This window comes from Cucumis melo, chromosome 6, assembly GCF_025177605.1.
Source record: "Cucumis melo cultivar AY chromosome 6, USDA_Cmelo_AY_1.0, whole genome shotgun sequence".
NCBI classification, from domain to species: domain Eukaryota; kingdom Viridiplantae; phylum Streptophyta; class Magnoliopsida; order Cucurbitales; family Cucurbitaceae; genus Cucumis; species Cucumis melo.
The window spans coordinates 31,515,118-31,539,643 of NC_066862.1; the positions used below are offsets into that span (position 1 = coordinate 31,515,118).

Below are 24,526 nucleotides of genomic sequence, written 5' to 3' on the forward strand. Positions count from 1 at the left end.
AATAAATTAAGTGTTGTACTAAAATAAATGTTGGGTTACAACTTGAATTTTAATCGATATATTAATTTGAACCTCGAATATTAGAATTGTATTTAAATAAAATAAAAAGGAAGGTTTCCATTCTTATAATTATAAATTTTAGGATTAAAATTGATTTATAAGATAAAAGATTAGTTTAATAGATACTTTCTTTTTTTTTTTTTTAATGAAGGGTTGAAATTAGAGATATTTATTTGTGTTGAAAGAAAAAGAAAGAAAAGGAAATGGTATAAAAACGAAGAGAGGCTCCAAAATCAACACGATTGGATTTCAAAATCCATTTCTTCACAACTTCAATGGCGTTTCTTATCTTAAATCTCTCTCCCAAAACCCTCCATTCTTCCTTCTTCCCCTCCCCATTTCCCGCTCTCTCAAACCCCAAAACAACCACCCTCAATTTCACCACCACTCTGCGACGGCGAGGGCGAGGGCGACGACGCATATTCACCGTCCGATCCACTGGCGACAACAACAACAACTCTGCCGATGGCCCCGACCGCCTCATCTCCGCCATCTGCTACTTCTACCCCTTCTTCGACGGCGTCCAGTACGGCAAGTACGTTATCACTCAGTACACTCCATTTCAGGTTCTGATTCAACCTTTAGTTCCGGCAATTCGTGTTTTCAAGAGCTTTCCGTTGAATAGCTTTTTGGTGTTTTTAACTCTTTACTTCGTCGTGGTTAGAAACCCTAATTTCAGTCGGTATGTTAGATTCAATATTATGCAAGCCATTGTTCTCGATGTGCTTCTGATTTTCCCCGATCTTTTGGAGAGGAGCTTTAATCCTAGAGGGGGAATAGGGTTGGATTTAGTGATGAGTTTGGATAGTACTGTGTTCTTGTTTCTTTTGATTTGTTTGATTTATGGGTCTTCTTCTTGCTTGTTGGGTCAAATCCCTCGATTGCCCATTGTTGCTGATGCTGCTGATAGACAAGTTATGTGAATTTTTTTTTTCTTCACTTCTTTGAAAATAGATCAGTTTAACTATTGTTCTTGCTGATTTTGTTGGGTGGGGGAAAGTTGGATGGGAATTCTCAAATTCTTGTTCATTTGGGGGAAACCTAGTTGTAGATTAATTATGTGTTTCTAAATTTCTACACACTTATGAGGATGAAATAATTAAAGAAAAATCGAAGTTAGAAATGATATTCAATGTTAATTGTCCATTTTTCTCTTGTTAGTTTGTTCTTGAATATCTTTCCATGTTTATTGAGCGCATTTCCAAAATTATTGAAAAATAATAATAAAGTGAGAATGGAGGCCAAAATATCAATTTATTTTTTTACTGTTTGTGTTCATACGAGTTTAGGCACAAATGAACTGATCTCATGCTACAATCCATAATATCTTATAATATTTGGGTGTCAAAGACAAAAAACTCCAAATGAGCCAACATATATAAATTGGAATTTGTATCCCACTCAAATTTCAATCAAATAATTGTATCTAGTATATCAATTGTTAGGGAAGTTCAATATTAAAATTTCATATTCTATTAATTTTATTATATTTCGTAAGTAGTTTCAGCATTTTTGTGATTTATGGTAATTTTTCCTTTGTTTAAATTGATACAAAATCTCTCACTATTCTAATGTTGTCTTAGAATAAACATTTTATCCATACAGAAGTGTTAGCCATTCTATGTATCTTTAGTCTCCAATTTTATACTGTTCGAGATCTGTTCAATGGTTATCATGAGAACTAAAATTTATTATTTTGAAGATGTATTAACTAAACAAGGACCACCTAAGATCCAAATGTAGTTTACCAAGAAAAAATATCAAAAAAAAGTCAACTAAAAAAGAAAACATATTGAATCATTTTGGTGGGATTTAAATCGAGTATGTTATACTTATGATGTTCTCTCTCTATCTCATTTCCATTGTAAAGCAAAGGAGGGAGTGATTTCCTAAGCCACATGGGACCATGGGGTTATTCATTCATTCTCCCTTCTTCATATATTTTCACCATCCTTCTAATTTCTTTCACTTCTACCTTATACCAATCAACTTACCCATTTACAGCTAAACTGCAAAATCCAATCTCTAACACTTCAGAAGTAAATGGTGTTTGAAAAGAAAAAAAAAACTCATTCCTTGTGTAATGCAACGTCGTTCCCTTTTTGTCCATTGCAACTCGATCTATCGGGCACTTGTCATGTTGCCTAATACAATGAAAAATGTATTGATGGCTAATTCAATCAAATTTCTATAAAATCCTATCCTCTTGATGAACTTTTGGACAATTTTTAAATTTTAGAGATTCCTAGGTCAAGATCCTAGAAATTCATAATTATTAACCTAAGATAATGGAATAAAAATTGAAAGACTAAAAATCCCAATAGGCATAATTACTACTATAATTATATCCCATGCATGAGGATCCATTGATTAAGATCTCTTCCATTATGACTCCATATAGCTTAGCTTCCACTTCACTTTAGTTTAATTTCCACATGTTCCTCACCCTCTTTCCCAAATCCTACAAACAAAAACCTCTAGGCTTCCTCATTTCATCTCATTTTCTCTAAACCCTGAAATGAATCTTGTCTTCCCCTTCCTCCTCCTCTTCTTCCCATCTCTCTTCAATGCCCAACCCACCACCAATTCTCCCTCCCCTGCCCCGACTCTAGCTCTCGACTCGACCCAACTCAATCTCACGCATATCCTCTCCACGCATGGCTGCTCCGCATTTTCCCTAGCCCTCGTAAGTTCCACATCGGCGAAGAAAGCCTTCAACGACGTAGTCGAGGGTGGCTTGACCGTTTTCTGCCCAAACGACGACGTTTGGAGCGAGTTTTCACCCAAGTTCAAAAACCTGACTCCACCCGCTAAAACCTCGCTCCTAGAATTCCACGGTGTCCCAATTTACATGCCGTTGTCAGTTCTGAAGTCCAACAACGGTGACACCAATACGCTGGCCACCGATGGTGCTGCTAGATTCGACTTCACGGTACAGAACGATGGGGAGGATGTCACCGTTAAAACCAGCATTACGACGGCTAAGGTGGATGGGGCTGGTGTTTTTGATGAGGATCCGTTGGTTGTTTATGTGATAGATAAAGTTTTGGAGCCGGAAGAGTTGTTTACTGTGGACGTGGTGTCTCCGCCAAAGGGGAGCTCGGATGTGGGAGCGGCTCCATCATCGGATGCGCCGGCAGATTCTCCAGACGAATCTCTGGCGGATCAAAATGCTGATGGCAACTCTGCGGTTAGAGTCGAGGGTGGAGAGTTTCATTTCATGGCAGTAGCTTTGTGTGCATGGATGGGGTTTTCACTGCTGTAATTTCTCTTTTCTTTTTTACTCTTACCAAATTGGATCATCCGCTTTTGATTATTTGCAATGAGGATTTATCTTTTATATACTAAATGGTAAATTCTATACCAAATATTAGTATTTTTGTGAAAATTTTTAGAGCCCTATATATATATATATATATATATTTTAAATCATTAATTTTAATTTTTTTCCACTTTTATGATTTTAAATATATAATTTTAATTTTACTTTATTTAATAATAATAATAATAATTTTTCAATATATTTAACATATGTATTTTCAAAATTTTAGCAAAAGCACCCATAGATAAATTTCTTTAAAAAAAATCAATAACAAACTAATATTATAGACTAAATTTTATTACTTATTATATATATATATATATTAGATAACATTTTTGTTTTGTAAAAATATTTATGAAGGATAATCAAAAATACATAAACAATATAATAATAATATACCTTACTTTTCATTGTTTTCTTTCAAGGTTTTTTTTTATCAAAAATTAAAAATTGACAAACTATTTACATTATACAACAAAACTTCTAAAACCAAAATTAATTACACTGAATTTTTTTATTCTACTTTTGACAATTTTTCTAAACACATGATACTACGCTTTTAAAACAACACAATTTTTTTTCCTAAATTTGCATTAATTATTAGCATAGTAACAAGATTTGACCATAATTATTGATCATCATTGAAGGCATAGATGTTGTGTTAAGTTGGGTTAAGAGTGTTTTTTTAGACCAACTCGAGAGTTCATCCTTCGTGACAATCCGAAGATGTGAGTTATTATAACTTTTTTTACTGTTAATTTTAATTAAATAAGTAATTAGTTTATTGATAACACATTATTAATAACCAAAATTTAATTAAATTTAAACAAAGACAAATATCATAACAATTTTAAAAGAAATATTAAATATTTTCAAATCAACTTCTTTTTTTAACCAAACCATAATCCAATTGAATCCACAAAAATGGAAAACATTTTATCCCATTCGACAACAAAACTAACCTAATCCCATCCTTTATGTTTTAAATCGTAGATAGTTCGAATTGTTGTAGTGGATGCTTTTAGTAACATGCACATTAATTAAAGTAATTTTTAATGGAATTTGGACCCATCAATTAATGATTCTGTTTCCAAAGTAATTAAAGCAAATGAAACCCTTTCTACAAAAAAAATAAAATAAAATAATAATAATAATAATAATAATAAAAGAAAAAAAAAAGACAGAAATGGGAAGAGCATTTGTCTATCACTTATCACTGACAATGAAAATTATCTATATTTATAAATATTTTCAGTAATTTTATAATTTAAAATAATTTATTCTATTTTTTTAATATTATTTTTATTTTATTTTATCCATTATTTATTAGCCCAATTGTAATTGAAACATTTTTAAAAAAATCAAATATTTCTTTTTAGAAAAATTATAAAAAAAAAATAGAAAGAAAAAAACCCTTTTATTTTACTCTCATCAACAAATCACATTAGTTTTTAACTAATCTAATAAAAATGGAAAGTTGAAAATAAAATTTACTTTTTTTTTTTTTTGAAATATTTATTTTCTCAATATTTGACAATAATCTTATTTTAGACCCATTTTCAACACTTTAGGGGGGAAAAACCAAATTATAAAAAGTAGTTACATTAGACACTCAAACCTTCAATTAAAGTTGGGTTTCTAAACCTATACAAGTTTTTTATTGGATTTTCAAACTTATAATAATTATAAATTTAAATCTACATAAACTTATACAATTGTTAAGATGTTTCCAATTATTTACATTTTTTATATATAATTTAGATTTTTAATTTTAATAGTTGAAGGTTGAGGTCTAATTGACAAAGAGAGAGAGAGAGAGAAATTAGGAAAAATAGCACACTTTTGATTTTGCTTTTCAAAAGTAGCACACTAAAAAAATTTGTAAATTAGTTTTTCTTGATCAATTTCAACCGGTCACAAATTTGAAAATTTTGTTTCAACATAATTTCTTGAACCATCTCGGTAGAAATTATCACTGAGATTGTGGGTTTTTGTTTTTAAAATTCGAAATAAATGATATTCTCAAATGACCAAAATACCATTTGGAAGTTCGAACGCTAGATATTTTCAAAACCATCAACCCTGTGCTCATGTTCGCATAGACTTATTAAACAAGTTTACTCCCAAAATTGAAGACATATCTCTAGATTTTGCTCCCAAAATTTCGAGAATTCATCCTCGAATTTAAGTTTGTGAAGGTGAATTACTTTGAACAACTCCATAGTTTAGGGTTGGATTTTAGGTTATATTATAGTGTTTTCTGTGTAATCTGAGATCCATGGGAAAATATGTAGTTAGTTTTATGTGAAATATCGAGACAATCTTGGCCAATAACATGAATTACTAATTGAACTCGGTTAACATTGCATTGGGATGCCACGACATAAAGATTTTACATGCATCCTATGATGTATCTCGACCCAATCTCAGGCGAAATCGTCCCTGAGATTACCCACAAAATGAATGTGAAATATTGCAACGAATCTTGGGACTCCTTCAACGAATCTTGGGGCAATTTCGTCAATCTACTGATATTCTTTCATTTTTTTCATTTGCACGGGCCTGATTGATGAAATGGTCAAGATTCATCAAACGAGACCACTTGCATTAATTTAAAATTTAATTATACATCCAACTATATCAGAAAAACAACTACATATTTTTCAATAAACTAAAATCTAGTTCTAAACTATGGAGTTGTTCAAGGTAATTCACCTTCACATACTTAAATTCGAGGATAAATTCTTGCAATTTTGGGGAGCAAACATTAGAGAAATGTCTTCGATTTTGGGAGCAAACTCGTTTAATTAATCTTGGCCGAAATGAGCATAGAATTTAGAGTTTTGTAAGAATATCTAACGTTTTCAAAGGTATTTTGATCATTTGAGAATATCATTTATTTTGAAATTGAGAAACAAAAATTCACAATTTCGGTGACGATCTCTACTAAGAAATTACATTGAAATAGTTTTCTAAAATCTATCTCGATCTCGAGGTCGATCGAAATTGACCCTAAAATAAATTTACAAATCTTTTTAAAGTGTGCTACTTTTTAAAATTAAAACTAAAATTGTGTTACATCTCAAAATTAACCGAAAAGGAAAATACTAAACAAAAATCCATTTCGGGTGTTTGATTTTTTCAGTAAGAAGTCTTTTAGAACGAGAGAAGGAGAACGGCAAAAATACAACCGGAGCAATGGAGGAATCTCAGGAAATTCTTCTGAATTCTCTCCAAAAATCAAGTGTTTCAATCCCACCAGACCTCTCCTCGATTCGGAACTTGTCCCCTCCCATCTTCTTCTCGATCTGTGCTCAAGTTTTGAATCAAATACATCCCCAAACTAAAACCCCCTTCTCCACTTCTCTTCCGGACTCTGTCGCCGATCAATTCAAGGTATGTTCTGGAATCGCTTCCGCCATCAAGGATCTGGGTTTTATCGGAGATATTAGCTTCCACAAGGTATGCCAGTACTTCCCTTTTTTCACTAACTAATTCTGTTCTTGTTTATATTTGGTTCGTTTGTTAATTTACTCAACTCTGATTTTGGTACATTTTCCATGTTAGCATTCTATTTCTGTTAATGGTGATGGTAGTATAGCTTAAATTTTAAGGAGAGTGATAAATTTTTAATCTAAACTTTGTATTTCTTTTGCACCTCTTGGAAATTATTAGCAAAAGTTAAGGCACCCCATTTTGTTTTTTGTTCCATTATGCTTGTTTTCTCGCACATTGTTGTTGTAAGCTTTTCACCTTTCATGTAAACATGTTGGATTTTCAAGAACTAAATCACGTTTTTACAAACTAGTTTTTTTAGTTTTGAAATTTTGGCATGGTATTTGAAAACGGTTTTAAAAAGTAAGTGATAAAGCAAAAAAAACTGTATGTGGAAGTAATGAATCTGAGCTTAATAGATTTTTGGAATTGTACTTAGAAACAGACTATATGTGTTGCTTACAACAGTTCTTGTATCCATCTGAAGAGGACTTGTACAAGTTGATAAGATTCTTGGTGGAGAGGCTTCCTGAAGCTTCAGATGGAAAATCTAAGGTTTTGGAAGATGGTGATGGTAGGAAAGAAACAAAAGCCAACACTTCCAGATGCTACTATGTGGAGAACCAACCAAACAAGACCGATACCGACGATTCTGTTTCTACCCATCAGAAGGTTCAGGACAAACTTGCTGATCCCAATATTATTGCTGAAGAGACAAGATCTCCAGATTCCATCATTGATAGATTCTCTGATTTCTGTCTCATCCGAAAAAGTTTGGGTGAAGCACCTATGGTCGATAATCTTGTTAATGCTCCCAAGGATCATTCTGAGGTTTGTGGAAATGAATCAGTTGGACTGCAGGGGAACAATAGACACGAAGTTGGTACTTACATTCAGAAGACCTTTGAAGTAAGTACTTGTGTCTCCTAAATTCCAACAATTATTAAAATCTAACTTTAGACATCAACTAGATATATAAGAGAATAAATAAATGGTCAGCCCCTTGGGAAAAGGGTATTAGATCGGATGATATAACGAATATATGATATCTTCTTTTTTCGAATGAGAACTGAGACTAAGGAATTTCAGGATCAAGCAATCGGACCATTGGAAGAGGTCACTACGAATGCTTCTGAATTAAAGCATTTTCAAGTAGAGTTGGAAAGGTTGGAGGCAGTGACGAGAATTGTATTTGATGACAACCATTCGATTGAATTTCATCTTCAGCAGCTGGAGGAGCAAATAAATTCTAAAAAACTGGATCTTCTTGAAATGAAGTCACAGTGGTGGGGCATCATTTCAGTTTGATGGCTAGATTAACTTTTATACTACTGCTTCGGCAGTATTTAGTTTAAAAACCGAAGTAATTTAGAAATTAAGTTCTAATACAAAGATGTAGATTTCATTTGTTTTTTTCTTTATCATTGAACTCTACAGGGATGCAGAGAGGGAGCTTTTAGAAATTAAAAGGCGAAGTCTACAAGAATCACTATGTGCAAGAAATCCAATGGCTCAAGAAAAGCTGAAAAAACTGAGGGAGTTTGAATCGGAAAAGAAGCTCATTGAGTTGGAAATCAGGAGGCGGTATGCTACTTCCTTGAATATTAAATAGGAAGTGAAAACAAATCCTTACTGAAATCTCTGAAATATTCTCAGTATTTCTAGTAATAGTTTTTCGAAATGAACTACTGTCACATGAAATAGATGTTTTAGATAAGAATTTATTTGGAGAATACCCTCCACGTCTTAGTTTTAAATTGAGCTGCTTTACTTTTGAAGAGTGAAAAGTACTTTTAGCTAATTAAAAATCACTTTTCAAATTTGTTTTGGTATTTTATTACATTAACAAAAATTCTTTTATAAAATGAAAAGGTACATGTAAGCACTAGTCCTTAGAAGTACTTAACTGGTTTAAATTTTTGTCAAAAGTCATCCGGAATTTATCATCAAGTATCAATTCCTCAGGTTAAATCTTAATCATTATTTATTAGTGGTTTCCTGAGCAAGCTAGGTTTTGAAAATGAGTATCAACCTGAATTTATATAAAGTGATATCGTAATGAGGGCTTTTCCTTTTTGGGTGGGTGGGTTTGTTGGCATATGAACATTTATGTTGCTGATAATGGAAAGTAATCTGTACTTTTGTGGAGATAGTTTATAGGGATCTATTGTGTGTTATGTTGGTATTTTATATTCAAAATACAGTTCATGGTGTCTTTTTCAATCTTTACATCGTTTTATATATTTTATTTTTTGGTTTAAACACGATTAATTATATAGTTTTTCTACCACAACTCGAAGAAAATTTGTTGATCATAATAATGCAACATAAAAATTTCTTGCATGTGTAGAACCATATTAATTCTTCCTCAAATGTTGTTATCCATTCTTCAGGGAGGAAGAAAATTCTAATATCACAATAGATCTTAAGAAGCAGCCCAAACAATCATCGAGACGATCCTATATCAATAGAGTAAAGGAGATCACAAAAAACAGTCGGAAACAAGATGCTGACATCGATAGAATCCTTAAAGAAACTAGAGAGCTTCAGCTAGAAAGTAACAATATTCAAGAGCGCCTCCATAGAACCTATGCAGTTGTGGATGAGCTAGTTCTCAGGTATGCACCACAGAACTATTGCATCATTGACTAATGTGGTGTTAATCAATTGGTTAAAAATAATGTAGTATTAACGTCCCGCTTTCTCGCCCCTCTTTTACATTTCATTCTCTACCGAAAAAGAAAATTCGAGTTTTTATCTTTCTGAGAAAACTAGCTGAAGTGATTCATGTCTATGCAGGGAAGCAAAAAAAGATGGCATAGGCAAACAAGCACACAAGCTTTTAACTAGTATCCATGAGAACTTCGGTGAGATCTCGAACAAAATCCTCTCAACCGATAGACTAAGAAGGGAAACTGCAGAATACGAGAAGAAGATAGCAGCCTCGGCATCCCGAAGCTTAGATTTTAACAAACTACAAGCTGATCTGGATGCTATCAGGAGAGAAAATAGTCACCTAGAGCAACATCTATGCCATAAAAAACCCGTTGATGAAGTGTAGAATATTTTCTGGGGTTTTGTTTAGTGTAAATCATTCATCATGCTTTTCGTAGCGGTTACATTTTAGTGTAAAGGGATGGAATAATACAATACAAATGACACTGTTATTACTAAACTGGGTTTTCATTAATTAGTTGGAATTTGATGCCTTGTGAAATAAGCTTTCTACTTTTGGGGTTCTATTGTGATTTAAGATGTGTATTGAAATGGAAGATAGCATCATCATTTTTAGGGTAGGGGATTCCTGGATTTTCAAGTTACATACTCAATTGGAAATTTGGTGGTTAAGCAGTTTTAAGCCTCTTTCTTCCCTTTAACATTTTGATGAATCTTCTACTTGAAGAATCTTAACAAATTCCATAATGATTAAGGGAAGAATTGTTTACTTTGTGTCAAAATTTTATTACTTGATAATTTGTTTAAAAAGAAAACTATTCCTTCACTATTATATTTCTATTAAATAAGGTCTTCTTTGAAATCTAACTCAAGCTTGAAAAAAAAGGTCTTGTTTGAAATCTAACTCAAAGTTGAAAAAAAGAAAAAGAGTAGTTTTAAAAATAGAAATGATTATATTAAAAATACTTTTATCAATGATAGATAATGATACGATAGACTTTTATCAAACAATTATTTCTTTAATTATCAATGTTTATTATTGATAGAACTTAAAAGTTTCCTCTATGTTTTGTAACTATTTTGATTTTTTATGATATATTTGAAAATGAAAATTGGTTTTTAACTTTGAAATTTTATCAAAAATTTAAATATTAACCTAAAAAACAGAAGAGGAGTATGGGAAAATATGGGAAAAAACAAGTATAATTTTTTAAAACTAAAAAGCTAAATTATTAAATATTAATTTTCATAAATATAGCAAAACACCAAAATATTTACGATACATATAACAAAATAAAAAGCCTATGAAACCGCCCATTTTTTTAAATATTTTAGATTTGCTTTGAATTTCGTCCAACTCTCATTTCTTTATTTCTTCTTCTTTTGCATTTTTTTTTATATTTTTTTGAAATCACAATCATTGTTGTACAATTATTATTATTCTTTTTCATCACACTATTATTATCTTTGTTTTCAATCAACCATCAATCTTGTCTTATTTTTTCTCGATGTGTCGTGGACAGAGAAGAACTACATGATTGTTTACCATAGGGCTTTTCAAAACCATTGTTTATAAAAAATTACACGATTGTGTATAATGAATTACATGGTCGTTTATTAGGACTTTTTAAAACCATCGTTTATCCTGAACTACACGATCGTCTATACGATCGTTTAACAAAAGAATTACACTCGCGCATATGATCGATTAATCATATGTTGACTGAGGTATTTTTTGTATTTTCAAGTGTAGGCTTTTTCAATCTTTAAAATAATTCTATATAGTGTAAATATTTTGTCGGATTGTTATATTTTTTTTTTTTTTGGAAAAAGAACCCCATAAGTAAACCGAGACTACTTTCTTTTGTTTTAAAGTTTGGCTTAGACAAACAAAGTAAAGAAGCACAAACACGTATGTAAAATTTCAAAATAATAATAATAAGGGAAAAATGAAACTTTTTATTTTCATCTACTAAGTTATGGTGGAAGTGACAAATATTTGCTCAATAGATATATCATATGATTATTAATCTTCTAATACAAATTATTATTATTGTTATTATCATCTCCATTAAATATAATTCATGAAACCTTAACTTCTCCGTAAACAACAAATGTCGGTTCTGATTTTGTCACCCACCTGTGACAGACGCTTTACACGTGGACGTCTAAGAACCTGCCAAGTGGAATCTACCATTGGACCTACCACCATAATATAACCGTATAATCAATCACAATGAAAGCAAAAACGTAACCAAATCATTTCATTTCATTTCTTTTTTGTAATTTGTGTGTGTTCTTTTTTGGGTGAATTTCCCCAATCATCCTTTGAAAATAAAAATTTTCTTTTATAAGGGTCTCTTTCTTCTTCCCCCATTGATTTCCTCTAAAAGAGGTTGCCATTGCCATCACTTTTGCTTCTCCATTTCCTCCATTGATGTGTGATTTCAACACAACTTTGTTTACACAGAAATGGGGTTTCTTGATTCTTTGTTTGGAAGAGATTCAAGAAAGTTTATCAAAAGAAAAGATAGCGATGCTGGTGAAGCAGGTGATTTCATTTTTACCCTTTTTAATCCTCTTTTGTTTTTCTTTAGTTCAATCTTTGATTTCTGGCATCTGGGGTTGTGTTTTTGTTTTTTCTTTTTGTTCTTATCAATTGCATTGTGGTTTTCAAATCCATATTCATTGGTTTGATTTGGGGGTTTCATAGTTTTTGCATCTTCTTGTTGTTGTTGATATTTGGAATTGGGGGTTTCACTTTACATTGTAATTTCTGAATTGTTCTGTGTAATGAATATTTCATGTATTGAAAAATATGAGATACCTTGGCTGTTTTTTATTGATCATTGACCTTGGCTGTTTCCTATTGATCATTGGTGTTGTTATCTATGTTTTTTCATGAACAGAAGTTCTCATACTCTATAAATCCACAGGCCGAGCGCTCGAAGAAATCAGAGGTTCGCTTTATAATGAACTTCGAACTTCTGATGGGGCGAAACGGCAACAGCAGCGATATTGCGGACCTGTTGTGGCAATGACATTCAATTTCATGGTTGCTGTTGGAATTATAATGGCAAACAAATTAGTAAGAAAAATGTTTTAACCATTTGAACATATCCATTGTGTTTGGGAATAGAAGAGGCTCTTTACTTTTGTGTGTTTCTTTTTTTTGTTTTGCAGGTAATGGGAAGAGTTGGATTTAACTTTCCAATATTTCTCACATTAATACATTACACTATTGCATGGTTTTTACTCGCAATTTTCAAGGCACTTTCTTTGCTTCCTGTTTCCCCTCCTACCAAAACCACTCCTTTCTCTTCTCTTTTCTCCTTAGGTGTTGTCATGGCTTTTGCTTCAGGTCTTGCCAATACAAGTCTAAAGCATAACAGGTTTCCCCCTCGGATTCTTTTTCCTTTCCTTTGTCTTTCACAATGAGTCGTTGGTCGGGTTGCTTGCCTCGAGGCAAGGATCTAACTTTTAGCTCGAAATTTAAGCCTTTGTCAAACCATAAGAGGCTTACAACTTTGTAAAAGTGCACGAAGAATTACAATCTCTACGCCTCGTGTAATGGTTAGAAAAATAATAGTGAATATTTGAACTTTTACTACTTTTTACTGGTGTAAAATGTCATCAAATACCAATTTCGGATTTGTGAAATGTTTTTATTTCAATTTGAGGTTTACGTCTCATACAGTCTCGAAACTTCCACTTCACCTCTTTAAGAGGAAAAGCCTCAAGGTTGCCTTTAGCTTTTTGAAACACTAATTGGGAGGGAGAGCGTATTCTTGGTTTCTTACTTTTGAATTCACTGTGCAGTGTTGGATTCTACCAGATGGCTAAAATTGCAGTAACTCCCACAATTGTTTTTTCAGAGTTCATACTCTTCAAGAAAACCATTTCTTTTAAAAAGGTCCCAACAAAACAAAAAAATACAATATCTATCCATAGAGAAACTTGCCTACTTCCTCATTATGTGTTGTTTTGTGCAGGTATTGGCTTTGTCTGTCGTCTCCATCGGTGTTGCGATTGCAACCGTAACAGATTTAGAGTTCAACCTATTCGGCGCCTTGATAGCAATTGCTTGGATAATCCCAAGTGCCATAAACAAAATACTTTGGTCGAATCTGCAACAACAAGCGAGTTGGACGGCATTAGCGTAAGTTCTTGTTGTTATTACTTTACATTTGGACTCTCATCTCTCCCCATTGAGTAGACCTATTTTTTCACAATGTAGTTTCAACTTGTGGTGTGTGTTAGGTTGATGTGGAAAACTACACCAATTACAATATTTTTCTTACTTGCTCTCATGCCTTGGCTGGATCCACCAGGAGTTTTATCTTTTAAATGGGATCTTAGTAGTTCAACTGCTATTTTGACATCAGCTCTTCTTGGTTTTCTCTTGCAATGGTCTGGAGCTTTGGCACTTGGGTGAGACTTAACAACTCATTAACTCTACTTTTAGTTTTTACCTTCATTTTTCTCTCATGTTATTTTGTTTTTTTTCCTCCTTCTTTCAAGTTTCAAGGTTCTGTTTGATAAACATTTGGTTTTTTGTTTTTGAAAATTTTGGTTCTTTTCGTAATTCGTTACCTTAATATACATTTTTTTTTTGTTGAACATTTGAATTCTTAGACATAAGCTAAGAACAAAAACAAGTTTAGACAATGAGTGCGTTTTAGTTTTTTGTTTTTGAAATTTATGTTTGTTTCTTGATTTCTTTATATAGTTTGTTAGACAAAATACTTGAATCCCTAGTCAAAATTTAAAAATAAAAACTAATTTTTGAAAAATGCTTTTTTTGTTAGTTTTGAAATTTATGCTTATTTTCTTTTAAACAACCGTAGAAAGTGGATGACGAAACATAGAAATTTTCGAGTAAGAGTAGTGTTTAGAAGGTTAGTTTTCAAAAAAGTAATATTTTGTTTAGAAGGTTAGTTTTCAAAAAAGTAATATTTATTGACGAGGCTCATTCTAGCTTACAAAACTTGGTCTGGTTTTAAAAACACTCATAAAATGTAGATTACATAAGAGAAGATAGTGTTCTTTAGACCCTTTTTTAGTTTTTGGGTTTTTATTTTTAGTATGCATATTCGATAAATGTTGTATCGTCTAGCACGATATGACATATAGATGAACAACATGGCCCGTGCAATACACTCTTGTTTCACAATGCATCACATCAAAGCTCTTTTTATATAAAAACTGTCCCACTTTGTTCAATCATTTGACAATTGTACCAAATCACCAACATTTTTCTAATAAACATACTATATCATCCTTTAAAAGACTAATCCATATAGTAACACTAACAATAATGTTCTTACTAATCCATATAGTAACACTAACAATAATGTTCTTACTTCATTAGCAGTGTTGTTGTTCAATTTTGTGCAGTGCAACCTCTGCAACATCTCATGTTGTTTTGGGACAGTTCAAGACTTGTGTGATTCTGCTTGGAAGCTATTTTGTTTTTGGGTCCGATCCCGGGTTCGTCAGCATTTGCGGAGCGATTACAGCACTCGGTGGAATGTCTGCTTACACATCCCTTAACCTGCGGCAACAACTTGACAACAAGCAACAACTTCCAAAGCATAACTTGGCGATACCGAAAACCGAAGACAGCATCGTTGAAGATGCTCCAAAGTCAGATGTACAAAATTCTGATGTTGCTGTATAGAGATTTTGAATGAACCATTTGAGTTATCATGAGTTCGATCTAAAGGTTTTTTTTGTTTTCTTTTTAATGGTAAATTGAGGGTAGTAAATATCTTTCTTCATATATAATTATTGCAAGATATGCAATTCTATTCTTTTTGAAACATTTCTTAATGGTTTGGTGTGTAGATATATACAAAACAAATGTTGCCATGCAAAATCCAAATGGGAAAAGCATAAAAAGTATTAATTACAATATTAGAAGGTTGAATATGTTAAATTTATAATTTAATATGATTTAAGTTCAAACCATGTATATAAGATCATTTGGAATATTCATCGAGTGAAAGTTATGGTTATTGGTTTATGGAAAAAGTATCTTTTTAGTATTTTAAGTTTTAGGTTTAGTTTCTATTTGGTCCTTGTGTTTCAAAATATAACACTTTTGTCCTTGAGTTTTCAATAATGCTTGATTTTAGTTCTTGAGATGACAAAACCCTTAACAAACGGAAACGAAGACTAAACTAAATTAAACCTCATTAATTTTGTCTCACTTTCTCTACATCTCCTTCTAACAACTTCTAAAAAAGTGATTTTTTCTCGGTACAGGGTTGTTGTGCGTGGACATATGAATGAACATGAGCCCCAAACTAAACTAAGTGCTAACCAACATGAAGCTTCTTTATAAAATCATTAAGGAAACCCTTTGCCATTGTCATCTTCATTCTTCACTCTCTACGAACTGTCATTTTTGAAAGCTTTAAGGGCAGAGCAGGGAGGGATGTTGGTTGTATCCAAACCCCAAATCCCCTTGTCATGTCTTCCTCGTTACTTTGGGTGTTTGTTTAGGATAAACCTTCTTAGAATCCTTGGAGATGGAGGAGAAAGAAGATAAAAGAGGAAGAGGAAGAAAGAGGTGACAAAGAAGAGAGAGGTAGGAAATATTTTAAAATGTTTTTTTGAATTCCAAAAAAGTGTCTCTTTAGTTTCTTTTTCTTTTTAAAAAAAAGTAGTCACGTCATCCATATATTTTAGTTTAAAATTAGTCTAGTCATCATCGAAGTTAAGTTGCTAATGATTTTGTTATCTCATTGATTAAAATTGAGCATTATTGAAATTTCGATGACAAAAATATTAAATTTTGAAACATAAGAACCATGTAGAAACAAAACCCAAAGTCTAGAGACCAAAAAGATATTTTACTCTTGGTTTGTTTAGCTATTTTTCTCCTCGGTTGGGGATTAAACTTTCGACTTTTGGAGGAGAAAAGTCGTGTTAATTAAAATTGGACTGAACTTACTTTGGCTCACCACATTTTACTAATGCAAAATATGTGTGCACATAGTGAGATATTTTATTAATTATTATAGGGTGTCTAGTCGAGTTGAGTTGAGTTGGTAATTCTAATTATTTTAGGAGAGAGTACTAATTAGAGAGTTGATGAGAAATATAAGTAAACACAAATAATGAACTGAGAAATATGAGTTCATACAAGTAAGAAGATAATAAACATTTTTTTCCAATTGTCTGTCCACCCACTAAATTACATGACAGTTGTCAAATGACCATATATCTTATATGAAAAACATGTAAAAAGAAAAAAGATATACTTTGTTATATGTGTAAATATTTTTAGTTGTTTTATCCTTTAAAATAATTTTCCTAATAATTATTAAATTTAATCCTTACATGTTAATAAATTAGTTCATCTACAAACAAAAAAAAAAGGTTCAAATGTAGATGAAACTTTTTTTTTTCTTTTCAATTTTACTAAATATGGAGCCAACCCTTCAAATTAGTGTGGTGTGTAGGGATTTCTTGTAAATTAGGCAATTAAAAATTAGAATAAAGAAAAAACATTAATAAATAGTTAAAGGAATGTGTGGATGATTTTTGCTTTAATTCTAAACTCTATCATTTATGTTAGATTGTGATTTTCTTTCTAATTATAAAAGTTTTCATTGATTTTACAACCCTTTAATTCATTCCCTATAAGTACTATAAAGAAGAGATATTTTCCCTTTCAATTTCAACAAGAATTTGAGGCTTTGTCTTCCTTTTCTTCACTACATTTTATGCTTTCCCTTATAGAGATTTGAATTTTGTAAGTTTCTTGATCAAGGGCCATCAACCATTTTTCTCTTTAGTTTTTTCTGTGGAATCTCGATCGACTGGGTAGGATGACGATTAGAATTGAACAAAATCATAAAGAAAAATCTTAAGTTAATGAGTGAGGACGAATTTAACATTTTCTCTCGTTTGTGGCGAATCGAAGATTTTCACCTACATTCACTCTCAATAATGCAAGAACAAAACTTCATTCCTCAAAGCTAGCTTTCACAAAACAAAAGTAAGTTTACAAAACTTCTCTTTTTCTCTTAGTCTTTTTTTTTTTTTTTACGAAAAGTAGAATTTTCACAGCATCATTTTCTATCTCACTCATTTTTTATTCTAACTTGCTCCTTCTATTTTATGAACAACTCATGTGTTGAGGATCGAAGGAAAATAACATTTGTGCGAGGGTTGAGTTCTTCAACAAAAATCTGGTGATCAGTTAATTATTCTCTTTTTTTTTTTTTATCTTTGGGTTACACAGTATTTGTTTCACTAATTCTTCAACGTATATCTTCACATAAAAATTATAAAATGGATTGTTTATATAATAATGTTATTAGGCATGATAACACAATACCACCTTTCCATATATCATGCAAACTCTTTAATAATCTATTCCTTAGGGGTGTTCATGGGTTGAGTTGAAGTACTTTTTAGACCCAACCTAAAGATTTGGGTTGTAAGCTTCTTCAACCCAAATAACCCTCATTGGAAAATGAACTCAATCCAACCCAACCATGAAACGTTTGGGTTGGGTTGGTTCGGGTTACATGAGTCTTTTTTTTTTTTTTTTTTGTTCTAAAAATAAGTAAAATATTAATACATAGAAATCAGATTTAATTATTTTCATATACTTAGATTAACAACTCAATTTCAATGTATGTAATTCACATTTTCTTTCCAAAGTGTTAAAAACTATTTTTAGAAGAAAATAAACTTGGGATGGTGCGTTTAAGGGAGGGAAAGAGTAATGGAGGAAAAAGATTATGATAATCTTAGTGTTATGATAATATGTGTTTGGGAGAAATCTTATTATTTGTAGTGTTATGGTATCATGTGTTTGGGGGAAGAAATATGAAAGGTAGTGTTATGATAGTATGTGTTTAGGGGAGGGATTATGATAGTAGGGTTATAATTAATAATATGTGTTTGGGGAAAGAGTTATGATTGTAGTTAATTTAAAAAACAATAATAGAATTTGGATTGGATTATTTAGATAGGATAATGTAGGGTTGTAAAAAAGGAAAAGAGATGAGAAGATAGGATTATTTGGGGATTAGGATAATCTTAACCCCAATTTATCATAACCCTTGTTTGGCCCACTTTCCTAACACTTTTCCCCCTAAAACCCCACCCCAAACATACCTAGTGATATTACTAATAATACATTCTCAAAAGTAAATGTGTATATATAATAGAATCATAAATATAAAATATATATAAATTTTGAAGTTAATAATAAATTTGGTTGGTTCAGGTTGGTTTGGGTTACTTTAGGTGAATCAACCCAATCCAAATATCTTTTTTTTTTTTTTTTTAAATTTATTTGAACACAAACCCAACTCTCAAATAATGAGTTGAATAACCCAGCCCAAACTGTATTGGTTGGGTTGATCGATTTTTTCATGTCTATACGATTTTCTTAACACAGGACTAACATAATCTTTCTTTATGTTAGCCATACAAGTACACTATTGAGTAATGTTACACATAATAGTCAATCATTTTATTAATATATAAAGGAGCAAATTTTAATACATTACCATGAAGCTTTGGGACAAGAATTTAGCTATTTTGAAATTTAGAGACTAAGTTTGACATAAACTTTGACACCAATCATAGGAATCAAAAGGTAATTAACGTTTTCTTTCCTAATTTTCATCCATTTAATTATTCATTACGGACCATATTGAATGTATGAGCATAAAATCAAAATCTTTTGTCCTCATTACACATCATTTAGTCTAATTTTGTCTAAAGTTGATGAACATAAATAAAATTAATTAAGAGTTAACATAAATTTCAAGGACCAAATTTATTAACTTATAGTGATATTATGAATAATGCATTCTCAAAAGTAGTAAATAAAACGACTTAAATCAATCCTTTAATTTCATTTTTATATTTTTTCTTGCAAAAATCTATTTCTTTAAGCAGGTATTTAAGACGCTGAATTGAATTATGTATGAAGTATATATGATTCAATAGGTTGAAATTATAAAGTTGGTGTTTGAGATGAAGAAAGTTATAGAACGTAGTGTTACGATAAATATGCAAAATTTCTATAATAAACACTTAGGAAGGTCAAGCAATACAGCCTATATTATTACATCCATATATCAATACAAACAAAAAGATAGACCAAAATAACTTAATAAACCAAATGATTCTTTAATTGAACTTTGAAACAAATACACAAATAATCCAACTTTAATTTAAAACGACAACAACTACTAATAGCTTCAAACTAAACAAACTGTACAAGCTTGGATTTAACACGTAATAATTTTGAAGGTTTCATATTTGTTAGCAAATTAAGGTCAATAGGTTTAAATTATAATGATGTGTTAGCCCTTAAAGAACAGGGCATCCCTTGGCCACAACCCCAGGTGCTGTAGGGCACTTAGCCAAAGTACAATGATCATCAGCTTCTAAACCCCACCAATCAGGTCCAAAAATATCCCTTGATTGTAATGTAAAATATATAACAATCCCCATAAATGCAACCCCAGCATCTAATGCTGCTGATAATATATAGTTATGTCTTGCCCACCATCCTTTGTATTTCTTATACACATAGAAATTGAAGAATATTCCAACTATTCCCCATGTTATGTAGTTCACTGATCTTGCTGGTGGCATTCCTCCTGTTGCTCCTATTATGATTGGCATGTTTATCAGTTTGATCCATTTCTTTTCTGGGAATTTGAGAGAGATTAACCAAATTGGTAACGGGGCAAGTAATCCTATCAGGAAGAACCAGTTCATTTGTCCGTAGACGCCATATTTTGTGAACATTCGTAACGGTCCTACTACACCCCATATTATCGATGCATTGTAGAATACGTCGTCGCCTGGACATGTCCATGGACTTCCTTCTGGTAATACTTCTGTGTCGCAAATGTTTGGTATGGTAGTTAGAAGCCACCATGCCGTGCCAAAGTAGACACTCGATGATACAATCGTTCCTACGAGCTGAGAAAGTGGGTCGTGTTTAGAAAATAAAAACGGTTGCAAATATAGCAATTGTAGATTGTGCTACTAATTGCAATTACTCTTCTTTCATACTATCTAAAAGCATCTTCCAAATGACGTTGAAAATGACAAAAATGATCTTAATCATTTTTACCTGAACGATAAACATGGATCTTGGTGGGATCTTCATGTAATGTCCTAATTTGAAATCTCCAACAAAGCTAAGAGCTTGTGCCATGCTAATATAACCATAAGTTTTGAAAGCCACATTTGCAAGAGGCTTTCCTGGATAAATATAACCTATGATCAACTCTGTTATAACATTTAACCCTGGTTGCTGCACAAAATATTTAAGTGAAAAGAATCAGAATCGTTATTTGATTATATGTTATATGTTTGTTAATTAATATCATTTTTTCTAATTTGTTATATATATACATATATATGTACCATATTTGTTGTGGCTTGAATGATTCCAATAGGCAAAGTGAAGAAGAGTGCAATTCCACAAGCAAGTAATATTCCCCACCATGGTAACTGAAGTTGTTTGTCAAAACCTTCACAAGCATACAAGGCTAGAGCAACCATTGAAATCAAGATAACGTGAAACCACCATTGAGGCACTTCTTTATAGTTCTTTTTCATTATCCTTGTATGCACATCTCCAATCTGATTCATCGCCGTCGTGGTTTTCTTCCATAGTTGCCAAATTGTTCTGCATAAACAACCAGAGTAATCATAAATTCAAGAAACAGTTCTAGCTTCTGTTCACCACTAGTTCGACTAGCTAACCTATGAAGATGACATGAGAATTAGTTACTGAACCATGTCATCTCTCGATTAATCATAAATGAACTCAGAAACTTTAAAGACTAATGTGTTGTCACTTACTTTCCATGGAAGAGAGCGACATGGGATATAGTTGCAGTCAAAGTAGCGAAGCTCAAGCCATAAGAAAAGGCGAAGAAGACACTCAAGTAAAGTTTGCTATAACTTTCATAGCCAACTTGGTCAAGATCAAAGGTTTTGCTGTTGAGAACTCTAGAAATGTTGTAGGGATTGCCTAAGGAGTCAAAAGTGTGAGAAGAAATGAAGGGAAAACGTTTGGCTTCATAGGCATTAGACCAATATGCAATGGGAAGCATAACATAAACAATTAAGAAAAACCCAACTAAGATATTTATAATGGCAAAGCCAGGGGTGGCCAATGGACTGCCCAAGAAGGCAGCAACTGTTGACCAGTCGATACCGAACGAGCCGATACCGAGACCGTAGAAACCTGAACCTATCTGTTGAGCAAAGATGGAATCTTTCCAAATGAGACAAGCAATAGAGATACAAGAAATGGAGGGGAAGAGATAACTAGGGATAAGGTAGTAAGAAAAGCTTGAGATAAAAATTAAGAGGAAAAATTGGAGCCTTGTATGTCCTCCTCTTGGCCTCTTCTCTTTCTCATGCAATGCCCTGAATTTTCATATGCTCAACATTAAATTTTGCAACACAATAACATATTATTATTTAAGTTTTTACTAGAAAATCATATGAGAAATATATATAACCTGAAAAGAGAAACTTGAACCAAATTTGCTGGCCACCACATGTATGGAGAATCCACAAGGACTTTTCTAAATATTCCAGCCCATCCGTAGCCAAGCATCTGTTGCAAAAGAGAGTTTTTGTTATTATCAGTTAGTAGTAATCGAAAATCGAAAAACTCAGACCTTGAGGTTAATATTACAAAGTTCATATCAGCTTATGGACAAAAACAATACCCCTAGATTTAATATGTTCATGATTTGTTGTAAAGATCATATTAGTAGAATTAATTAGCAGAGGACAATTATATTTATTAAATGTAAAACTCTTATCTAAGATTTCGTTTGTCTGTTCTATATGGTAGAAAGAAGAGTAAAATACACAAATCAAAAGTATGTTTTACCCTTAAATTTTTGTTTACAAGAACGATAAAAACGGAAATTTAGCTGACCTGAGTAGTCATAGAAAGCATCAAAGCTGCAGCAGGATGGAGATTTCTATGGTAGAATGCCTTAACAATAGTGATAATATTAACAGCATAAACACTGCTAGATCCACAATTGGCAAAAATGGTAATGAGAACATGTTCTTTCAAGGTAAAAGGGCCAGGATTCAAAGAGAGAGACCAATTAAAGATGGGTAGCTTGATAACTTTGGTTGGAAGAGTTGCTGCCATCAACTTTCCAAGAGGCAAAGCCACAATTTGAGCTGATACAGATGAAATATAAAGTTGGTTTTGACGATACCCAAAAAATTGGTTCACAAATGCCAGAAGACAACATGAAATCAGCCCCAAAAACCATGTTCGGAATGTCAGTGCCGCCTCCGATGGATCATCAGTGATCGGAACTGTCAGCCTAACCTCCTCAATCGGACAATCATTTTCTTCCCCGTCCCCTACAAATATACATCCAACAATAAATATAAATACCAAAAGAACATGAGATGATCACTACAACAATTTCACGTCGTATGAAGACGAGTGTCATCATAGGGTATAGCGATAGTTTATAAACGACACAAAGTCAGTCAGTCATCATACATTGATGTAAATCAAATACATACGTCTCAAGTTGATGAGTCAGAGTAAATTTAGTAATATTGATGAAAAACAAAACGCCGTATGCGGAGGACGATGAGTGTCATCGTATGGTACAATGACGAATTATAAATGACATAAAGTCTATTATCATACATTATTAATAAATCAATTACGTACGAATTGAGGAGATGGATGACTTATGGTAAATTTATTTATATCATAAGACATTGAAAGTTTTGGAGTTGACCTTGAATGGAAAAGCTCGAGAGATTCTTGTCGTCATGGATGCCATCTTTGAGCTCGTATTGAGGGGCTACATCATCCGCAGCATGATATCCTGTCATAACTTTCTTCTCTGTCTCTTCCCCTCCCTCCTTGTCTCAAATGGAAATCTCTCCCTCAATGCCAAATTGTTCGTAGCAAAGCCATTCTTTTTATACCCAACACAAAAACCACAGTATTTCGGCGAAATCCATGTAATGGCTGACAAAGATTCTTCCATTTTTAGAACATCCCACTTGTCATTTACCTCTAAAGATACCCAATAATGCCTATTTTTCAGTTCAGCCTCTCACAATTCTTTTGGAGGAGTTTATTTACCCAAACATCCATTCCCACCTTGTAAAAGTGGTGGAAGAAAGCATATGGTGTGAATCTTTTTACTTCTCTCTCGTTATCAATTAATTTCAAAATACAATCTTAGGTTTGTTTAATATGATATTAAAGTCCATAAAATATAAGTGATCATTCAAAACCTAGATTGAATATATGTATTATATACTATTTATGTTTTTGGGATCATAATTTGGAGGTGTGAGTCATCTATAATTTTTGTGACCTTATTAATCCTTCTGTTTCTACTAATAGACATAACTAACATATTATTAATGAGTTATCTAAATTTTTGTGTTATTATTTACTATATCTATGCGTAGCACTCTTTCGAAGGACAACATTGAAAAGATAAATGAAAATTGAAACCTCATAATCATTACTTATTTAATTTCTAATTAATTATAAATAAGAATATACGTCGATTTAATACGATACTTCAAACAAAGAACATATAAAGATGGTTGACTAAAAAAATATTAACTCGAGTGCACTAATTTATATTTGTTAAGAATCTCACAACCTTTATGACAGTATCTCTCCCTTAGCTATTTTAATTTGATTCTTCTTCATATAAATGCTCATCGTCCATTTGGGGATGGATTGCTACGTGTGAAATTGATTGTTGTTGCTTTTTTGAGAAATTTGAATTTATAGCACAAGTTTTATGACAATTATTGTATGTTTTAATTCAGAGACTTTGGTTTAAATTTATCCACCTTATGCAAAAATAATACTAAATTATAAGCTTAAGTTTTGATCATCTCTTTAGAATATTGATTAGATAAAAATTTAAAATCATTTTTAGTTATTAG

At 32.1% G+C, this 24,526-nt stretch overlaps 5 protein-coding genes across 8 annotated transcripts; 4 read left to right on the forward strand and 1 right to left on the reverse strand.

Moving 5' to 3' along the window:
* The first annotated feature begins 247 nt into the window (after positions 1-247).
* On the forward strand, positions 248-1,206 carry LOC103491027 (protein TIC 20-v, chloroplastic). The gene has a single exon (XM_008450812.3). It carries the CDS (start codon positions 336-338, stop codon positions 981-983), a length of 648 nt encoding a protein of 215 aa, XP_008449034.1. The 5' UTR covers positions 248-335; the 3' UTR covers positions 984-1,206.
* A 1,372-nt stretch (positions 1,207-2,578) lies between these two features.
* Positions 2,579-3,325, forward strand: LOC103491141 (fasciclin-like arabinogalactan protein 1). Its single transcript, XM_008450968.1, has one exon. The coding sequence runs from the start codon at positions 2,579-2,581 to the stop codon at positions 3,323-3,325; it is 747 nt and encodes a 248-aa protein (XP_008449190.1).
* A 3,193-nt stretch (positions 3,326-6,518) lies between these two features.
* On the forward strand, positions 6,519-10,052 carry LOC103491028 (uncharacterized). Its single transcript, XM_008450813.3, has 6 exons — positions 6,519-6,844; positions 7,346-7,786; positions 7,967-8,163; positions 8,315-8,461; positions 9,271-9,495; positions 9,677-10,052. The coding sequence occupies exons 1-6, from the start codon at positions 6,581-6,583 to the stop codon at positions 9,936-9,938; spliced, it is 1,536 nt and encodes a 511-aa protein (XP_008449035.1). The 5' UTR covers positions 6,519-6,580; the 3' UTR covers positions 9,939-10,052.
* A 1,765-nt stretch (positions 10,053-11,817) lies between these two features.
* On the forward strand, positions 11,818-15,329 carry LOC103491029 (nucleotide-sugar uncharacterized transporter 2). 4 transcript variants are annotated; one of them, XM_051086546.1, is made up of 7 exons: positions 11,818-12,104; positions 12,490-12,641; positions 12,737-12,945; positions 13,373-13,466; positions 13,546-13,712; positions 13,814-13,984; positions 14,928-15,329. In XM_051086546.1, the coding sequence occupies exons 1-7, from the start codon at positions 12,026-12,028 to the stop codon at positions 15,001-15,003; spliced, it is 948 nt and encodes a 315-aa protein (XP_050942503.1). In that variant the 5' UTR covers positions 11,818-12,025; the 3' UTR covers positions 15,004-15,329. The 4 variants fall into 4 exon arrangements, with proteins under 4 accessions (XP_050942503.1, XP_008449038.1, XP_008449036.1 ...); XM_008450816.3 differs by having other exon boundaries at positions 11,828-12,104; positions 12,463-12,641; XM_008450814.3 differs by having other exon boundaries at positions 11,832-12,104; positions 12,463-12,641; positions 14,951-15,329.
* A 4,242-nt stretch (positions 15,330-19,571) lies between these two features.
* Positions 19,572-23,492, reverse strand: LOC103491030 (oligopeptide transporter 5-like). Its single transcript, XM_008450817.3, has 7 exons — positions 23,347-23,492; positions 22,509-22,954; positions 22,081-22,178; positions 21,413-21,985; positions 20,972-21,236; positions 20,676-20,858; positions 19,572-20,521 (listed from the first exon to the last, which is right to left on the reverse strand). The coding sequence occupies exons 1-7, from the start codon at positions 23,441-23,443 to the stop codon at positions 19,901-19,903; spliced, it is 2,283 nt and encodes a 760-aa protein (XP_008449039.1). The 5' UTR covers positions 23,444-23,492; the 3' UTR covers positions 19,572-19,900.
* Between the last annotated feature and the right edge of the window lie 1,034 nt (positions 23,493-24,526).